Raw genomic sequence first — 18,623 nt, 5'->3', positions numbered from 1 at the left:
TCCTAGGAGATTGAGGGGTGACAAGAGGTTTATGAAATCATTAGAGTTATAGATAAGGGGTATAGAATATCAAAAGGTCTTTTCCCTAGGGTGGACAAGTTCAAAACTAGGAGCAAGTTTTTAAGGTGAGAAGAGAAAGATTTAAAAGGGAACTGAGGGGCAACTTTTTCACACAGAGGGTGGTTCTTGTGTTGATTGAACTGCTAGATGCATATAAAGTTACAACATTTAAAAGACATTTGGAGAGGTACATGAATAAGAAAGGTTGAGGCGGATATGAAACCAACGCAGACAAATGGGATTAGTTTAGTTTGGGAAACTTGATCAGCATGGACGAATTGAGCTGAAGGGTCTGATTCCGTGCTATACGACTGTATAATCTGGGGAGTTACAAGAAACCTTCTAACTTCCAACAGCTGCAACTTCTTACACCAGTACAAATTTAAACAGGAGATACATGTCTCTTGACGTCTGACTCAGTTGACTTGTTTTCGCTGTTTTTATATAAAACGGTCATTTTAACTTAGACAATTTTGGTTATTTCACAATAGTTTCCTGAACATGCCTCACTCAAGTGATTGCTCCAGTTTGTATACCTTGTACCTAAAACTTTCCCATCTCTAATGAGATTATCCTTCAGTGGTCCAAACTTGATTCACCAACTTGTACAGTAACATACAAATCAAGATTCTCCCTCTTTTCTGAGTTCTGATGAAGGGTCTATACTGGACTCTATACATGAACTCTGTTTTCTCTCCACAGATGCTGCCAGACCTGCTGAGTTTCATTAGCAATTTCGTGATATTGTCTGTCCCTCTTTTCCTAAGCTCTACTGTTGAAGTTGATGTTTACAAACAACATGAGGAGAAGGTTCAATGTGGGTCTTCAAGGCTTCCAAAATTCCACAATTTCTCATCTGTCTTTTTCTGCTTTCAAGTGAAGTAAATCCGCTTGTAGCGGTCCTTCCCCATCATTGCTAACAAAACTGCAATACTTATTGTTTAGATTTCTGGTTCAATTCAGTTACAATCAAGAGTTCTTTCTGTGAAATTTGAAGAATCATGAATGCCATCTCAAATCTCCTTCATGTCCATACGAGTAGGCTACAGGAAATTCAGCATTATAACTACTTACTGAAATAACTCCACAGACACCAGTATCATGTCACCAAGTTACCGTTTATTTACATGTGCATAGTACTTGACACTGGTCCAGCTTCCTCAGAAACAGCTCAGAGAGTCAACACAACCTCTGACATTTCTGTTTATATCTTTCAACCTAGGTTCCCTGATCAGACTCAATAAGGGAACTCATATTCTATGAAGTCCACCTGGCTGACCTTATTACAATCACTACACCTACCTACCTGTTAACATCTTGTAAAATGCTGCAGACTTAAGTTTGTGATTCCCTGCTATTTTTTTTTTAAAAAAATCTGCTGCTCTCTAGCAGCTATTAAAAGCCCACTCAATCCTGGCTATTCATTTCTGAAACCATATTCCACTTGCTGTGCAAAATAGCAACTGCATTAAAGCCTCTTCTTACATATCACATTAGAGGTTACATCAGCATGACAAGTCACATTTATCTAAACACAGCCCCAATGGAAATATACTTTAGTTATAAAAACACAAGTCAACATCACATTTTCCTTCCTGCCACTGAGCCAGTGTGAATCCAAGTTGCCACTTTCCCATGTATCCCATTAGGTTATAATTTCTTGATTATTCAATGTAGGACTGTGCTACTGATATGCTAATAGACTGACTTTTATCAACCCTTTGTTTCTAATCCTTTTAATTACATTGGAAATAATAGTGATCGCTCAACCAGGTTATAAGCTATGGAAGCTTTTGAATCTTATTGTTAATCACCCAAAAAAAATGGTTTGTTTGATCAGTCAGGTAATTGATTACAGAACAGAACAACAAAAACCTTGCATACCAGCTTTGTCAAGAAAAGTGAACTTATTTTTAAAAAAAGATTTCTGACTTCAAAACAAAGATATTTATTTGGGACTGATCATCTAGGAACAAAAATACTGGATCCTTATTTTAGTGCACTCTCTCTCCTTCCCTGTTCATACACATTGATAAAGGCAAGCAAAAGATGTCACCAAGTTACCGAAGTTTCTGAACAGAACTGCTAGATAATTTTAGACTTTACTTGGTTCAGGACAGATTTATGCAAAGTTACATGAAACTCTTGAATTATTTTTATGTATTCATGAAATATGGACTTTACTAGCTAGGCCAGTTCAAGAACATATTTATTGCTCATCCATAGCTGTGCTGGAAAGGCACTGGTGAGGTGTTTTATTGAACTGCTCGACTCAAATAATTGTAGGAATATCCAAAATGTGGAGTTCAATGATTCTGACCCAGTGACACTGAAGGAATGAACATATATTTCCAGTTCAGAATGGTGAACGGCTTTGATTGGACCTGACTGGTGTTTAAGTCCTTACTCCTGGTTCATTTGTTTATCTATTTCTCTTTTAACAAACCTAATACACAGTTATAGCCTGTCAATTTAATCTGTAATCAGTCCTATCAATTTGGAATCATGAAGCACTTTTCATTGAGAAAGAATTTAAGGTGCTACGCAATACAAAGAAAGCCTGATGCTGAGCAAGGAAAGGTGACCAGGAATATCCTTTAATACGTTGCAAGATTTCTAAATGTGGAGAGAGAAAGGTTTGATAGCTTAGGAAGAATAATAAGATGTAAGATGTGTCATTTAAATGTATTTTAGTATCATTTATTTTGGATTTTTGAATTTTGTAGTAGTGAAGGAGCTTAATGTTTACCTCGGACAATAACGGGGGTGGGGGGCATGGTGGCTTAGTAGTTAGCACTGCTGCCTCATAGCACCAGGATCCCAGGTTTGATTACAGCCTCAGGTGCCTATGTAGATGGTAGCCTCCATGATGTGGAGGAGCTGGGTGTTGGACTGGGCTGAATGAAGTGAACAATCACACAACATCAGGTTAGAGTCCAACAGGTTTAATAGAACCTGTCTGACAAGATTAGGATACAGATAGACGCTGTCCTCACACCTTTATGCATTGTCTGAGCTGAGATTTCACCTTCTGTTATAAAAACTTAAATTATCTCACACCTTATCTTGAGAAAGTGACTTAAAAAGAAGTTCTGGGATTTAGATATTAATGAATCAAAACCAGCAACCCATTCTAAAAGGTGAAAGACTTAAACAATCCAAGTTTGTTCAATATATCACTTCAGTTGCATGACATTGTAACCTTTTGCTATAAATTCGGTCTCTTATGAGTTTATACTCCACAACCACTTGAAGAAGAAGCAATGCTCCAAAAGCCAGTATTTCCAAATAAACCTGCTGGACTATAACCTGGTGTTGTGTGATTTTTAACTTTATCTGTGTGAAGTTTGCATACACTACCCGTACCTACATGGGTTTGCTCTGGTTTTCTTCCACAGTCCAAAGACGTGCAGGTTAGGTGGACTGGCCGTGCTAAATTGCCCGTCGTGTCCAGGGATGTGGAGAGGTGGTGTGTTAGCTGTGGGAAATGCAGGGTTACAGGGATGGGGTGTGTCTGGGTGGGATGCTCTTCAGAAGGTTGGTGTGGACCTGATGGAACGAATGGCCTGTTCGACACAATAGGGATTCTATGGTTCTATATTTCTGCAGCAACGTGGATTATTTTTTTAAGCAGCGTGAGAGTTCATGACCAATGGAAATTTGAATACACCAGGGAAGTTTTTAAACAGGGAAAAAGAGTAGACAGTGTTTTCAGTTCAGAATATCAGGGACTGACCTTTTTTCTTTTAGTTCAGAAAAATACCCATAACTTGGAAAAAGGCGGTTTTCGGGTTACAGTTTAGCAGTTTGCAGAAGACTTGACTGAAGCTGGATTTGCAAAACAATTGCGACTGAGAAAGAGAGGTAGTTTAAGAGATGTAAGAAAGAGATTATTTAAGGGGTAAGGAATGTCTTAAAAAATTTCTAAATCAGAAATGTTTGGTTAAACAGAACTGAAGGCATTGTGTGAAGCTGACAAGTTCAGTTATATGATAAATCAACAAATAAGCTCAGATTCTCATAACTGGAATTGAAGCACAGTCAACTCTAAGTGAGAGAGAAGGTAATTCTGCCTGGTGTTTGAGAAATGTTAATAGGATACTGTTGGGATTAATTGGCTCGTAATTTTATCACGGGTTTCAATCTCATGTTTCAAAAGTGTGTTATATGTAAAAGTTTGCTTTTTCTCTACTTTTTGTAAACTTCTGTTTTACTGTTAAAACCAAATCTGCAGCATTGCATGCTTGTGCTTCAATGAAATGTCACCTTGTTACAAACCAAAAGAAAAACCGAACTATAGTGGGCGGCACGGTGGAACAGTGGTTAGCACTGCTGCCTCACAGCGCCAGAGACCCGGGTTCAATTCCCGCCTCAGGCGACTCTCTGTGTGGAGTTTGCACATTCTCCCCGTGGGTTTGTGTGGGTTTCCTCCCACACTCCAAAGATGTGCAGGTTAGGTGAATTGGCCATGCTAAATTGCCCGTAGTGTTAGGTAAGGGGTAGATGTAGGGGTATGGGTGGGTTGCGCTTCGGCAGGGCGGTGTGGACTTGTTGGGCCGAAGGTCCTGTTTCCACACTGTAAGTAATCTAATCTAATCTAATCTAATGATTTATCAAACCAGATTTCATTCTGGGAAGTGACTTATCCATCAATAACATTAAATGGGGTTATAACAGGAAATACAAAACAATTGTGGGGGAAAAAAAATCCATGTTATTTTAACTATATCTCACTGGTGAACTAATTTATTTTTCACCAGAGGCACACCAATTCAGAGAGTTATCACAAAAGATCATAACTTGGTTAATAGTGAGCATGGGATTTCCTGTTGCAATGGCCTTTTACATTGTACACAGTTTAAGATACGGAAAGATACAAAAACCATAATAATGACAAACACAGCAAATCCTGAATATTTCAGCACGAGTTTCATTTCCACAGATGGAGGAAAACTCATTAACGTCACAACAAAACAGCCAAATGTGATGGCAAAATTTAAATGCCATATTGTTGCTGATGTCGATAAAGATTAAGTAATATTGCTGTCTCACCAAACTGATTAATGAATTTACCACAGTATAAGTAACAGGCAGGATTGAAAGGATGAAGAAGTCCAGTACATTTCTTTGGAGAAATGATGATGTTACAAGGATTGGAGATCTGTTATTTCAATCTACATAGGCAATCTTTGTATAAACGTATATTATTATTTAAGGAAGGAAGGAAAGAAACCAGAACAATTGTATCTAACTTTCACTGGAGTAAATTAGTGTAAAATGTTCCACTTTCTTGACATTATAGTGAATAATATAACTTGTTCTGGAACTTTGAGTTTTTGCTTAAGCTTATCCTTGGAAAGGGGAGCAAGGAGACCCTAATATCAATGAAATGTTGACCTGCATTGCACATGCTCAGATTTCTAAAAAAAAAATCTGTATTTTTTCAATTTTAGTTTAATTTACAGCCACTAGATGGAACACTTTATACAGGAGGAACTGATAAAATTTGAAAGCCACAGTTCCACTCCAGAGAAGAATAATTTCTGTTTCAAAAGTCCAACATAAGAAATTTAATAGCTGTGCACTTAGAAAAGAGGAGGAGGATTTGAAAGATGCAGTATGGATTTACAAAAGGAAAATCATATACTATAAATCTACAGGAAGTCTTTGAGGATGTAACTTATAGATTTGTTGAGAGGGAGCCCAATGGATGTGGACTTTCAGAAGGCTTTTGACAAAGGAAGGATTTAAGAGATTAACATGTAAAATTAAAACACACAGGACGAGGATAGTCTATTGAAATAGGTAGAAGGCTGGTGGGCAGAAAGGAAGCAGGCAATAACTAGTGAGGTACCTCAGGAATCAGTGCGAGGACTCCAGCCAATAAGAATATATTTTAGATGAAGGAACAATTCAGATGAAGGAACTAAATGTAATATTTCCAAATTTGCAGATGACACAAAGCTGGGTGGGACACAAAACTGTGAAGAGAATGCAGAGATGTTTCAGTGTGATTTGGCCGAGCTGACTGAATAGGCAAGTGCATGACAGATGTAGTATAATACGGATAAATGTGAGGAGTAATTTTGACGGTATTAGGCAAGACGTTTGCAGGTAAAGGGATGGCTAGAAAATGGAAAGCCTTCAAAAATGAACGAACTAGAGTCCAGGGACAGTATATTCCTGTTAGGGTGAAAGGAAAGGCTGGCAGGTGTAGGGAAAGCTGGATGACTAGAGAAATTGAAGTTTTGTTTAAGAAAAAGCAAGCAAGCATATGTCAGGTATAGCCAGGAGAGATCGTGTGATTCCTTAAAAGAATATAAAGGCAGTAGGAGTATACTTAAGAGGGAAATCAAAAGGGCAAAAAGGGGACATGAGATAGCTTTGGCAAATAGGGTTAAAGAGAATCCAAAGGGTTTTTATAAATACATTAAAGGCAAAAGGGTAACTAGCGAGAGAATAGAGCCCCTCAAAGATCAGCAAGGCAGCCTATGTGTGGAGCGGCAGGTGATGGAGGAAGATACTAAACGAGTATTTTGCATCAGTGTTTACTGTGGAGAAGGACATGGAAGATACAGAATGTGGCAAAATATGGACATCTCAAAAAAGGTCCATATTACTGAGGGGGTGGTGTTGGATGTCTTGAAATGCATAAAAGTGGATAAATACCCAGGACCTGATCTGGTGTACCCCAGAACTCTGTGGGAAGCTAGGGACGTGATTACTGGGCCTCTTGCTGAGGTAGTTGTAACATCGATAGTCACAGGTGAGCTGCCAGAAGACTGGAGGTTGACAAACGTGGTGCCACTGTTTAAGAAGGGCGGTAAGGACAAGCCAGGGAACTATAGACTGGCAAGTCTGACATCGGCAGTGGGCATGTCGTTGATGGGTATCCTGAGGGACAGGATTTACATGTATTTGGAAAGGCAAGAACAGATTCGGGATAGTCAGCATGGCTTTGTTCATGGGAAATCATGTCTCAAACTTGATTAAGATTTTTTTGAAGAAGTAACAAAGGAGAGGATTCATGAGGACAGAGTGGTGGACGTGATCTATATGGCGTTCAGCAAGATTCCTTACGGGAGACTGGTTAGCAAGGTGTATGGAATAGAGGGAGAACTAGCCATTTGAATACAGAACTGGCCCAAATGTAGAAGACAGAGGGTGGTGGTGGAGGGTTGCTTTTCAGACTGGAGACCTGTGACCAGTGGAGTGCCACAAGGATTGGTGCTGGGTCCACTACGTTTCGTCATTTATACAAGTGGTCTGGATGTGAATTTAGGAGATATACTAAGTAAATTTGCAGATTACGCCAAAATTGAGGGTGTGGTGGACAGCAAAGAAGATTACAACGGGATCTTGATTAGATGGGCCTATGGGCTGAGGAGTGGCAGACAGAGTTTAATTTAGATAAATGCGGGGTGCTGCATTTGGAAAAGCAAAACTTAGTCGGATTTATACACTTAATGGTTAGGCCCTGGGGAGTGTTGCTGAACAAAAAGACCTTGATGTGCAGGTTCATAGTTTCTTGAAAGTAGAGTCGCAGGTTGATCGGATAGTGAAAGCAACGTTTGGTATGCTTTCCTTTATCGGTAAGAGCATTGAGTATAGGAGTTGGAAGATCATGTTTTGGCTCTACAGGACATTGGTTAGGCCACATTTGGAACATTGTGTGGAATTCTGCTCTCCTTCCTATCAGAAGGATGTTGTGAAACTTGAAGGGGTTCAGAAAAAATTTACAAGTATGTTGCCAGGGTTGGAAGGTTTAAATGAGGGAGAGGCTAAATAGGCTGACGCTGTTTGCCCTGGAGCATCAAAGGCTGAGGGATGGCCTTATAGCAATTTATAAAATCATGAAGGGCATGGATAGGTGATATAGACAAAGTCTTTTCCCTGGGGTGGGTGAGTCCAGAACTAGAGGGCATAGGTTCAAGGTGACAGGGGAAAGACATTAAAGGGATCTAATGGGCAACTTTTTCATGCAGAATGAGCTGCCAGAAGTGGTGGGGACTGGTACAGTTACAGCATTTAAAAGTCTTCTGGATTGGTATATGAATAGGAAGGGTTTAGAGGGATCAAGTGCTGGCAATTGGGATGGGAATAAGTTTGGACATCTGGTCGGCATGGAGGAGGTGGACCAAACGGTCTGTTTCTGTGCTGTACATTTCTATGACTCTATGAGTAAAAACAAGAGAACAGATTAATGTTTGTTTGGCTATAAACTGAAAGAGGAGAATGTGTAATGAGACCTGCGTGTTCTCATATACCAGAGTCAGAAAGTGTGGTGCTGGAAAAGCACAGCCAGTCAGGCAGCATCCGAGGAGCAGGGGAGTCAACATTTCGAGCACAAGCTCTTCATCAAGAATTTAGATACATTAATATGTAATCGAAATCTGCAATCCATTCTAAAAGATGAAAGATTAACAGCAATCTAGGTTTGTTCAACATATCATATCAGTTGTGTGACACTTTGATCTTGTGCTCTAAATTCTGTGTCTTGCGATCCTGCCCCACTAGCTACCTGACAAAGGAGCAGCGCTCCAAAAGCTAGTGCTTCCAAATAAACCTTTTGACTATAACCTGGTGTTATGAGATTTCTAGTTTTATCTGAGGAAAGATGCGACTGCTGTTGAAGGAGTGCAGTCAAAGTTTACCAGACTGATTCCTGATGTCAGAACTGGCATACGTGGAGGGGTTTAATCAGTTAGGATTATATTCACTGGAGTCGAGAAGAACAAATGATGATTTCAAACTAACCTATAAAATCCTAACAGGACTAGACAGGGTGAACAGGAAGGATGTTCCCGGTGATTGGGGGTCCAGGACCAGCGGTCACAGTCTAATGATATAGGGTGACCCATTTAGGACTGAGATAGGGAAAATGTTTTTCACTCAGAGTGCTGAGCTTGTGGAATTCACTGCCACAGAAGAATGGCCAAAGCATTGTGTGATTACAAGGGGGAATTGGACATAGCACTTTGGACTAAAGGTCCCAAAGGATATGATGGAAAAGTGGGATCACACTACTGAGTAGGATGATCAGCCGTGATCATAATGAATGATGGTGCAGAGTATAAGGACTAAATAGTCCACTCATGCTTCCATTTTCTACATTCATCTATTCCTATGTTTGCTCATCATTAAGACAAACAAGTCCTGAAAAAAGCCCATTAACTTACTCTGTCCTATCTCTGAAATTATCACAATGTGGTAAGGAGAAACAGACTGGGGCAAAGGCATAAAGCTATCTTGTGAATTTTAAAGATCACAATATTTTATTGACTCCTTAACAAAGATCGTTCAGTATCGGTGAAATCAAATACCAATTTGACAACGTGGATGTTTGTAAGCAAGTTGATTAAAATGCACTTGCTCTGTCCTCACTTTGTACCATATAGAGCTTAGTTATTAGCAGCAAATTTGCAGATCAATTAAATTCCAGTTTAAAATGCTACTGTACAAAATCTGTCAACCAAGCAGTGGAGTTCAAAGTAAATGCTTTCAAGGAATCTGCTATAGAATGAGAATTTAATTTTCTTGTTTTTGTGGACTGAGAAAGGCACTAAATAACTGCAACATTGTTTGTTATTTCATACCTGGTGTTACCTTTACCTTTCCCTAAAGGACAGCAGGAGGAAGAATCTACTTTGGTCTTAAAGTACTGAAGCTAAAAGTATTGCTTCAGTAAGTACACTCAGACACTCCACTGAATTGATCAGTATTCCTTCCAGACACGAATTACTGGAAGAGTACACCCACAGACACAGCCTAATAGTTTCTATTTATATTTGCAGTCATCATAGACTGTCTTTATCCTCATTATCTAAATAATATGCTGTGTGCAATTCGTGTTCTGCAGCAGCCACATTTGTGCCTGGATCTACTGGCCAAACATGTCACATACACAGAATAACATCTGTGATAGGCAATGCAGAGAAAGATTATTGGAGGCCCTTGCAAGGATCGGTGAAACTCAGCACACTGTCCAGAAACTCTACACCTCAACCTGTTTCCAAAATCAGTTTGCAACATGCCAGAGCCATACAAATGGAAAATTACTCATGAGTGGGTGGGTAGCGACTGATGCCAAGTTTCACTCTACAAACTTATGGCAAAAAAAATCCAACTGCTGGTGCCAGTCTATATTGAGAACTGGATGGTGTCTGATGGAGCTATAAGAATTAGCTTACAGAAAAATCTCTTTATCAGAAGTGATTTCTCTCAACCCATATCCAATCTTTAGCAGATTTCTAGGATTGTGGCCTGTGTCAGACATTCTCAATTCCAAAATGGTTCTTGTTTGCTCCCTTATGAAATCAAGCAAGGGCATTAAAAACCTTTTCCTTGCAACCTCTCTTTCACTACTTCCAATCTTCTTCACTTAAGCAAATCCCTACCATAATTCAGGACTCACAAGCATCAAGAGCCCTGTGATGCACTGCACACATGCCCATTCTTCATGTCTGAGCCTGGCCAATGGAGGTTGCCAAGCTATTCAACTGATTTGGGCATCATCCGGTAGTGTTAATCTTATCCAAATCTGAGCTTCAAATACTTACAATTTCCTTTGGGAGGCACTATAATCAGGTAACGTGTTCCTGGTCGTCAGCACTTTCTCAAAGAAACTCTCAGTGCATTTTAGACGGAGGTCAGTTACCTCAACATAGACCAAGGAACGAACTTAGAATGTGGCAGATCTCTCTTGTTTAACAGCAAATCGGTTGATGCCTTTACCAAGTTAGATATATTGGGTTTTTTTTCTTTGTCACTGTTTTTTCAGCAAAGGAGGAATAGAAGTTACCATGGGATGGGGACTACAAATTCCGATATATGCTCAATATGATACTTACAGTTAAATTACCTGGAACATATTTATCTAATTAAGCACAAATTTAAATTTTCCAAAGAGGTACTTCCATCAGAATTTATTAACGTACATCCTTGTTAATTTGTTGACTAAAATAACAGTTAATTTCTATATACAGATATTTGTAAATAATTACAGCACCATCCCTTTGTTTTTCTGTTTAATACCATAAAAACAAAGGAAATAATCAAAGGACTTGCTCCTTATGAAAAGAGAAAAACTAGAAGTTCTTCTGATCCCCGAGTTGTTATTATACATGAATAAAAAACTCTTCTCTGACTCTTACTCAGTTTTTTTCTGTCTTTTCCTGAAGTGTCATTAACTGGTCAAAATAATTTCACATACACAAGAAGTGTGGCGCTGGAAAAGCAAAGCCGGACAGGCAGCATCCGAGGAGCTGGAGAGTCAATGTTTCGAGCATAAGCTCTTCATCAGCTCCTTCAGAGCTGGCTCTCAGAATTAACAGGATGTCTGACGCTCCTGTTATTATCTGTCAGCCAGAGCTTTCTGACTGGATCAGATTAACAACTCTAATCATGAATCTCATATTCTATGAGGTCCAGCTAGCTGACCTTGTTACAATCACTACGTTCCTCCACCCAAAACCAAGGATGTAGGCCGGTTCTTGTTTATATCTCCTCCTAGGGCACTTTAGCACCTGGTCAGGCTCCTCCAACTCTACACACTAGTCGTATCAGAGGCAATGCACAGTTGCTTGCCTCTTGTGCCCAGAGCTTCTTGAAAGAAATGCATTCCCTTCTTAAGGCAGTAAAGGCATGTCCATTTCAGATTCCAAGGTATCTTCAATGTTGGATGGAGGGGGAGAACCCACAGATTCCAAAACACTAAAAAGGCTGTCGAGGAGCCAGACAGGCTTTGCGCTGCATCATTTGAGTTTGCAGCTTTCATCTGGCCCATGTGCTCGTTCAGGACTGTAGCACCTACCCAAACTTTATTCATCACTGGGCCTAACCTCGCTTCAACCATGCCTCTTACCCATTCCCATGGTTCCGATACCAAACTTTGTCCTCTGAAGTAAACTGTCTCTCTCTTCACGGAGTCTTGTGCCTGGCATGGGAATTCCTGCTGTCGTTTCACCCTCCCCACTAGGTCATGTAAGATCAGACCTAATGTGGTGTGGCGTCTTCTCCACATTAGCAACTCTGCTGGAGCGATCCCTATAGTTGCATGAGGGGTGGCCCTATGATCAAATAGGAACCAGGACAGTTTGGTATCTAGTAAAGATGTGGGCTGTTTCTTAAAGCCTGTCTTCAAAGTTTAGACTGCTCTTTCTGCCAGACCATTGGATGATGGATAGTAAGGAGCTGTCCTTACATGTCAAATACCATTCGACTTTAGGAAATACTCAAATTCCCAGCTGGCAAAGATAGCCCATTATCTACGGCCAACACTTTAGCATATGCACAGTTTTTCTAACAAAATTCCCATGTTTGATGAATGAACTCTATGTACGTCCAGCCACTTTGAGTTGGCGACCGTAATGACTAAGAACATTAAGCACACGAAAAGACTTACATAGTCAATGTGTAACTGAGTCCAGGGTTTACCCAGCCATTCCCATGAACACGGAGGGGTTGCTGGCAGTACTTTCTGTCGTTGTTGGCACTCTGGGCACTGCCCCACCAATGCAGCCAACTCTGCATCCAATCCTGGCCACCAAACACAAAGTTTTCCTAATGTGCTAATTTTGGATATCCCTGCATTTCAGTCAGACTTTGGTTTAAATCTTTATTTGGGACAATCACTCTTGCTCCCCATGCTCTCCCCTTCAGGGATCTGCTCTCTCTGAGATCAAAAAGTTTCAATTCTGGTTGTGACGGTCCTTTAGTTCCCCATCAGCACTGTTTCAGTTTTGCCAGGACTGGATCTTTCTGCATCAAAAGTCTGTTATTGTCAGCTGTGACTGGAAGTGCGTCCAGAAAATTTAAAACCATTACAGACTCTACCAGTGGTGATACCCCTTGGTGCTGTATTTGCCAGTGGGAGTCAGCTCGATGCATTTGCATTTGCTGCTTGGCCTCCTGGACAATGTCCCAAATTGTAATAATATGCACTTATGACAATAGACAATAGATGCAGGAGTAGGCCATTCTGCCCTTCGAGCCTGCACCGCCATTCAATATGATCATGGCTGATCATTCCTAATTAGTATCCTGTTCCAGCCTTATCTCCGTACCCCTTGACTCCACTATCTTTAAGAGCTCTATCCAATTCTTTCTTAAAAGAATCCAGAGACTGGGCCTCCACTGCCCTCTGGGGCAGAGCATTCCACACAGCCACCACTCTCTGGGTGAAGTAGTTTCTCCTCATCTCTGTCCTAAATGGTCTACCCCGTATTTTATTTATATTCCTTGAAGGGCTTATGCCCGAAACGTCGATTCTCCTGCTCCTAGGATGCTGCCTGACCTGCTGTGCTTTACCAGCATCACACACTCGACTCTGATCTCCAGCATCTGCAGTCCTCACTTTCTCCTCGCACTTACATTACAGCCCACCATTGAATCTGGCCTGAAGCTATGGGTGGGCCTGCCTTGTCCTCTTTAAGCAGACCTTGCTGGGGTTTGTTGTCTGTTATTATTATGAACTTGCATCTGTAAAGGTATTGGTGGAACTTCCTGACTCCAAAAATGACTGCCAAAACCTTCCTTTTCTATATGGACACACTTACACTCTGCATTAACCAAAGTCCTGGATGCATATGCTATTGGGCGTTCTACTTCATTATATTCGATTAGATTAGATTAGATTAGATTATTTACAGTGTGGAAACAGGCCCTTCAGCCCAACAAGTCCACACCGCCCCGCCGAAGCACAACCCACCCATACCCCTACATCTACCCCTTACCTACACTATGGGCAATTTAGGATGGCCAATTCACCTAACTGGCACATCTTTGGATTGTGGGAGGAAACCGGAGCACCCGGAGGAAACCCACGCAGACACGGGGAGAATGTGCAAACTCCACACAGTCAGTCGTCTGAGGCGGGAACTGAACCCGGGTCTCTGGCGCTGTGAGGCAGCAGTGCTAACCACTGTGCCACCGTGCCGCCCACAAATGCTTCAGCTTTGAGCTAATACCACCTTGACGCTGTACGGGGAGGTGTTGCATGTCAGTACCAGATCTTGCTCAGCATCATAGTTTCCCAACATCTCAGAGATGATAATTGTTTCTTCACTTCCCTGAAAGTAATGGCTTAGCTATGCAGCCATTTTCACAGCTGACTCTTTTTCAAGAGTGGATGCAAAGGTCCAGGGTGGAGGTCAGGTTACATGTAAACTTGCCATAATAGCTCAAGGAAAGACCCAAGCTCTAGTACATACGTGAGAGCCAAGGCCCTTTTGATCACCCTTACTTCACCTTCCATGAGGTGTAACCTGATCTTGTCGACTCTGCCGCTCAAGTAGTTCACTTGGGGTGCCTGGAACACATTTTTTCTCTCCTAAGACAATTGCCCATCTGGGAGAAATATCTAAGGACTGTGTACACATTCTCTGAGTGCTCTTTACTGTTCTTCCCGATTATTAGCATGTCATCTAGATAAATGGTGACCTGGAATAAATCTTGTAAAATGTTCTCCATCATCTGCTGAAAAATTGCACAGGCTGACAATGCACCAAATGGCAGGCTTATATAGTGACATAAACCCTTATGGAGCTAAAGTTGGCCTCTTGCGAAAATGTTACTGCAGTTGTTATGGGGGATTTCAACATGCAGGTAGACTGGGAGGATCAGGATGGTATTGAACCTCAAGAAAGAGACGTTGTGGAGTGCCTCAGAGATGGATTCTTAGAACAGCTGGTGCTGGAGCCGACCAGGGAGAAGGCAATTCTGGATCTGGTATTGAGCAACGAACCAGAATTGATCAGGGACCTCGAAGTGAAGGAGCTATTGGGAAGTAGTGACCATAATACAATAAGCTTCAATCTGCAATTTGAGAGGGAGAGGGTACAATCGGAAGTGACAATATTTCTGTTGCATAAAGGGAACTATGGAGCTATGAGGGAGGAGCTGGCCAAAGTTCAATGGTGCAATACCTTAGTAGGGATGACAGTGGAGGAACAATGGCAGATATTTCTGTGTATAATGCAGAAGATGCAGGATCAGTTCATTCCAAAAAGGAAGAAAGATCCTAAGAGGAGGCATGGGATGCTGTGGCTGACAAGGGAAGTTAAGAAAAATATAAAGTTAAAAGAGAAAAAGTATAACATAGCAAAGATAAGTGGGAAATCAGAGGACTGGGAAGCTTTTAAAGAACAACAGAGGATTACTAAGAAGGAAATACGCAGAGAAAAAGGTAAACGAACGTAAACTGGCCAATAATATAAAGGAGGATAGTAAAAGCTTTTTTAGGTAGGTGAAAGGCAAAAAAATGGTTAAGACTAAAATTGGGCCCTTGAAGACAGAAACAGGGGAATATATTATGGGGAACAAAGAAATGGCAGAAGACTTGAATTGTTACTTCACTGGGGAAGACACAAGCAATCTCCCTGAGGTAACAGTGGCTGAAGGACCTGAACTGAAGGGAATTTGTATTAGCCAGGAATTGTGTTGGAGAGACTTAGGTCTGAAGGTTGATAAGTCCCCTGGACCTGATTGGTCTACATCCCAGGGTACTGAAGGAGGTGACTCGAGAAATCGTGGATGCGTTGGTGATTATTTTCCAGAGTTTGATAGATTCAGGATCAGTTCCTGTGGATTGGAGGGTGGCTAATGTTGTACCACGTTTTAAGAAAGGTGGGAGAGAGAAAGCAGGAAATTATAGACCAGTTAGTCTGACCTCAGTGGTGGGAAAGATGCTGGAGTCTATTACAAAGGATGAAATTACGACACATCCGGATAGTAGTAACAGGATAGGTCAGAGTCAGCATGGATTTATGAAGGGGAAATCATGATTGACTAATCTTCTTGAATTTTTTGAGGATGTAACTCTGAAGATGGACGAGGGAGATCCAGTAGATGTAGTGTACCTGGACTTTCAGAAAGCTTTTGATAAAGTCCCACATAGGAGGTTAGTGAGCAAAATTAGGGCGCCTGGTATTGGAGGCAAAGTACTAACTTGGATTGAAAGTTGGTTGGCTGATAGGAAAGAAAGAGTAGTGATAAACGGCTCCATTTTGGAATGGCAGGCAGTGACCAGTGGGGTACCGCAGAGATCAGTGCTGGGACCGCAGCTTTTTACAATATATGTTAATGATATAGAAGATGGTATTAATAATAACATTAGCAAATTTGCTGATGATACTAAGCTGGGTGGCAGGGTGAAATGTGAGGAGGATGTTAGGAGATTACAGGGTGACCTGGACAGGTTAGGTGAGTGGGCAGATGCAGTTTAATGTGGATAAGTGTATGGTTATCCACTTTGGTGGCAAGAACAGGAAGGCAGATTACTACCTAAATGGAATCAATTTAGGTAAAGGGGCAGTACAAAGAGATCTGGGTGTTCTTGTACACCAGTCAATGAAGGTAGGCATGCAGGTACAGCAGGTCGTGAAGAAGGCTAATGGCATGCTGGCCTTCATAACAAGAGGGATTGAGTATAGAAGCAAAGAGGTGCTTCTGCAGCTGTACAGGGCCCTGGTGAGACCACACCTGGAGTACTGTGTGCAGTTCTGGTCTCCAAATTTGAGGAAAGACATTCTGGCTATTGAGGGAGTGCAGGTTCACGAGGTCAATTCCTGGATGGCGGGACTACCTTACGCTGAAAGACTGGAGCGACTGGGCTTGTATACCCTTGAGTTTAGAAAACTGAGAGGGGATCTGATTGAGACAAGTAAGATTATTAAAGGATTGGACACTCTGGAGGCAGGAAACATGTTTCCGCTGATGGGTGAGTGCCGAACCAGAGGACACAGCTTAAAAATACGGGATAGACCATTTAGGACAGAGATGGGGAGAAACTTCTTCACCCAGAGAATGGTGGCCGTGTGGAATGCTCTGCCCCAGAGGGCAGTGGAGGCCCAGTATCTGGATTCATTTAAGAAAGAGTTGGATAGAGCTCTCAAGTGGAAACAAGGGTTATGGAGATAAGGCAGGAACAGGATACTGATTAAGGATGATCAGCCATGATCATATTGAATGGTGCAGGCTCGAAGGGCAGAATGATCTACTCCTGCACCTATTGTCTAATTGGGAATCTTTACCTAACTGCAATTGCAAGTACACATGGCTCATGTTCAGATTTGTGAAAGACTAAAAGCACCCCTGCCAGCTTTATGTGTAAATCATCTATGCGAGGTATTGGGCATTTATCCAGCTGCACAATGAAGTTTACCATTTGTTTAAAATCTGCACTAAGGCAAACCAATCTCTCAGGCTTTACAAACGGTATGACCAGTGCTCCCCATTCTAGAAACTAGTCTGGTTTGATTATTGTTTTGCTTTCCAGCCTTCTGATTTCTGCCTCTACTTTTGCCCATAAGGCAAATGACACTGGGTATGTCTTGCAGAATCATGGAATTGCTTCCAGATCAACCTGCGAGGTGGCCTTGGCTCCTTTGATGGTCCCTACACCTTCCTGAAAAACTTCCAGGTATTTAACTCTGATTTCATTCAGGCAGCAACGATTCAATCAAAAACATTTAGGTGGATCTTTCTCAACCAATTTCACCCCATCAAGCTTGGACCTGAACCTTTCATTACAGTCCGTGGTAACTGAACCAGTTGCTCCTCATCACAGACCAGAACCAAAATTGTACACTTAATGTGAAAAGGTTCCCCGGCACAAGTTCGTAGTCTAGCCAGGGTCTTGCACAAACTTAAGGGCTGGAGTTCAGACTGAATTTTGTTAAAAACTGGTTCTGTGATGACTGAAATGGCTGCAAGGTATTGACCTCAAAAATAAACATCTGATTAAATGGTCACCTGGTTCTCAAAGAAATTAGAACCAGGTGACCATTTAATCAGATGTTTATTTTGATTGGTTCTGATTTGGATGTTGCAAAGCAATTTAACTGTCCCAAACCAGATGTATTTGGACTTTCCAGGGTTTGCACTCTCCTGAATACCAGACCATGAGTTTTCTTATTCAATTTAGGTCTTGTAGGACTGTCTTGCAGTCTCAAGTCTGCATAGCAACAGCAACTACAATGGCTTACTGGCCTGGAAGAAAATTTTAATCAGTTAGCCAAGGTCTGGCTTTGCAATTACCTTCACCCAAGCTCAGTTGTGCTTGTGAGTGTCCACTTCCATCAGAATATCTTGCAAATTATATGCTCCACTTGCCACACTTTCCAATGATAAAGCCAATGTGGTGCCTGTTTGAAGTCCAGTTGGACTTCAGCTAATGGACACTTTTGCATTAGCCCCACTCTCATTGCCACTGAAATAACTCCAGAGGCCAATAATCCTACCATCGAGTCACCCTTTAATTACACATGGAGAGCCCTTGACACTGATCCAGCTCCCTCAGAGCCAACTCTCACAGTTAACAGGCTGTCTCACCAAGTTAAGCGTCCTAATCAGGGAACTCATATTCAATGAGGTCTACCTGGCTGATAATGAAAAACTGTTTCAAGTGTAATTTGTAGACACATACCTGCCCTCAATGACTGTGATAACGTCATTCATCTGAATCTGCAGTTTATCCACTTCACTGAAGTCTTGCAGTGCTCGCATGTCTGTGGGCTGGGCCTATGATATAAATACATTTTTTTAAGCATTGCAGACATAAAACT

At 41.4% G+C, this 18,623-nt stretch overlaps 1 protein-coding gene across 9 annotated transcripts in view; it reads right to left on the bottom strand.

Annotated features, from left to right (window-relative positions):
• Positions 1-18,623, bottom strand: part of tnk2b (tyrosine kinase, non-receptor, 2b) — a 260,676-nt gene that overhangs the window by 38,961 nt on the left and 203,092 nt on the right. For all 9 annotated transcript variants that reach the window (XM_072572323.1, XM_072572316.1, XM_072572317.1 and 6 more), the window contains one exon: positions 18,485-18,579. In XM_072572323.1, coding sequence (XP_072428424.1) covers positions 18,485-18,579 — 95 coding nt within the window. The remainder of the gene's footprint in view (positions 1-18,484; positions 18,580-18,623) is intronic.

The sequence above is a fragment of the Chiloscyllium punctatum genome, chromosome 6, assembly GCF_047496795.1.
Source record: "Chiloscyllium punctatum isolate Juve2018m chromosome 6, sChiPun1.3, whole genome shotgun sequence".
NCBI classification, from domain to species: domain Eukaryota; kingdom Metazoa; phylum Chordata; class Chondrichthyes; order Orectolobiformes; family Hemiscylliidae; genus Chiloscyllium; species Chiloscyllium punctatum.
Note: the sequence above shows the minus strand (reverse complement) of the source record. Positions and strands in the feature narration are given on the sequence as shown.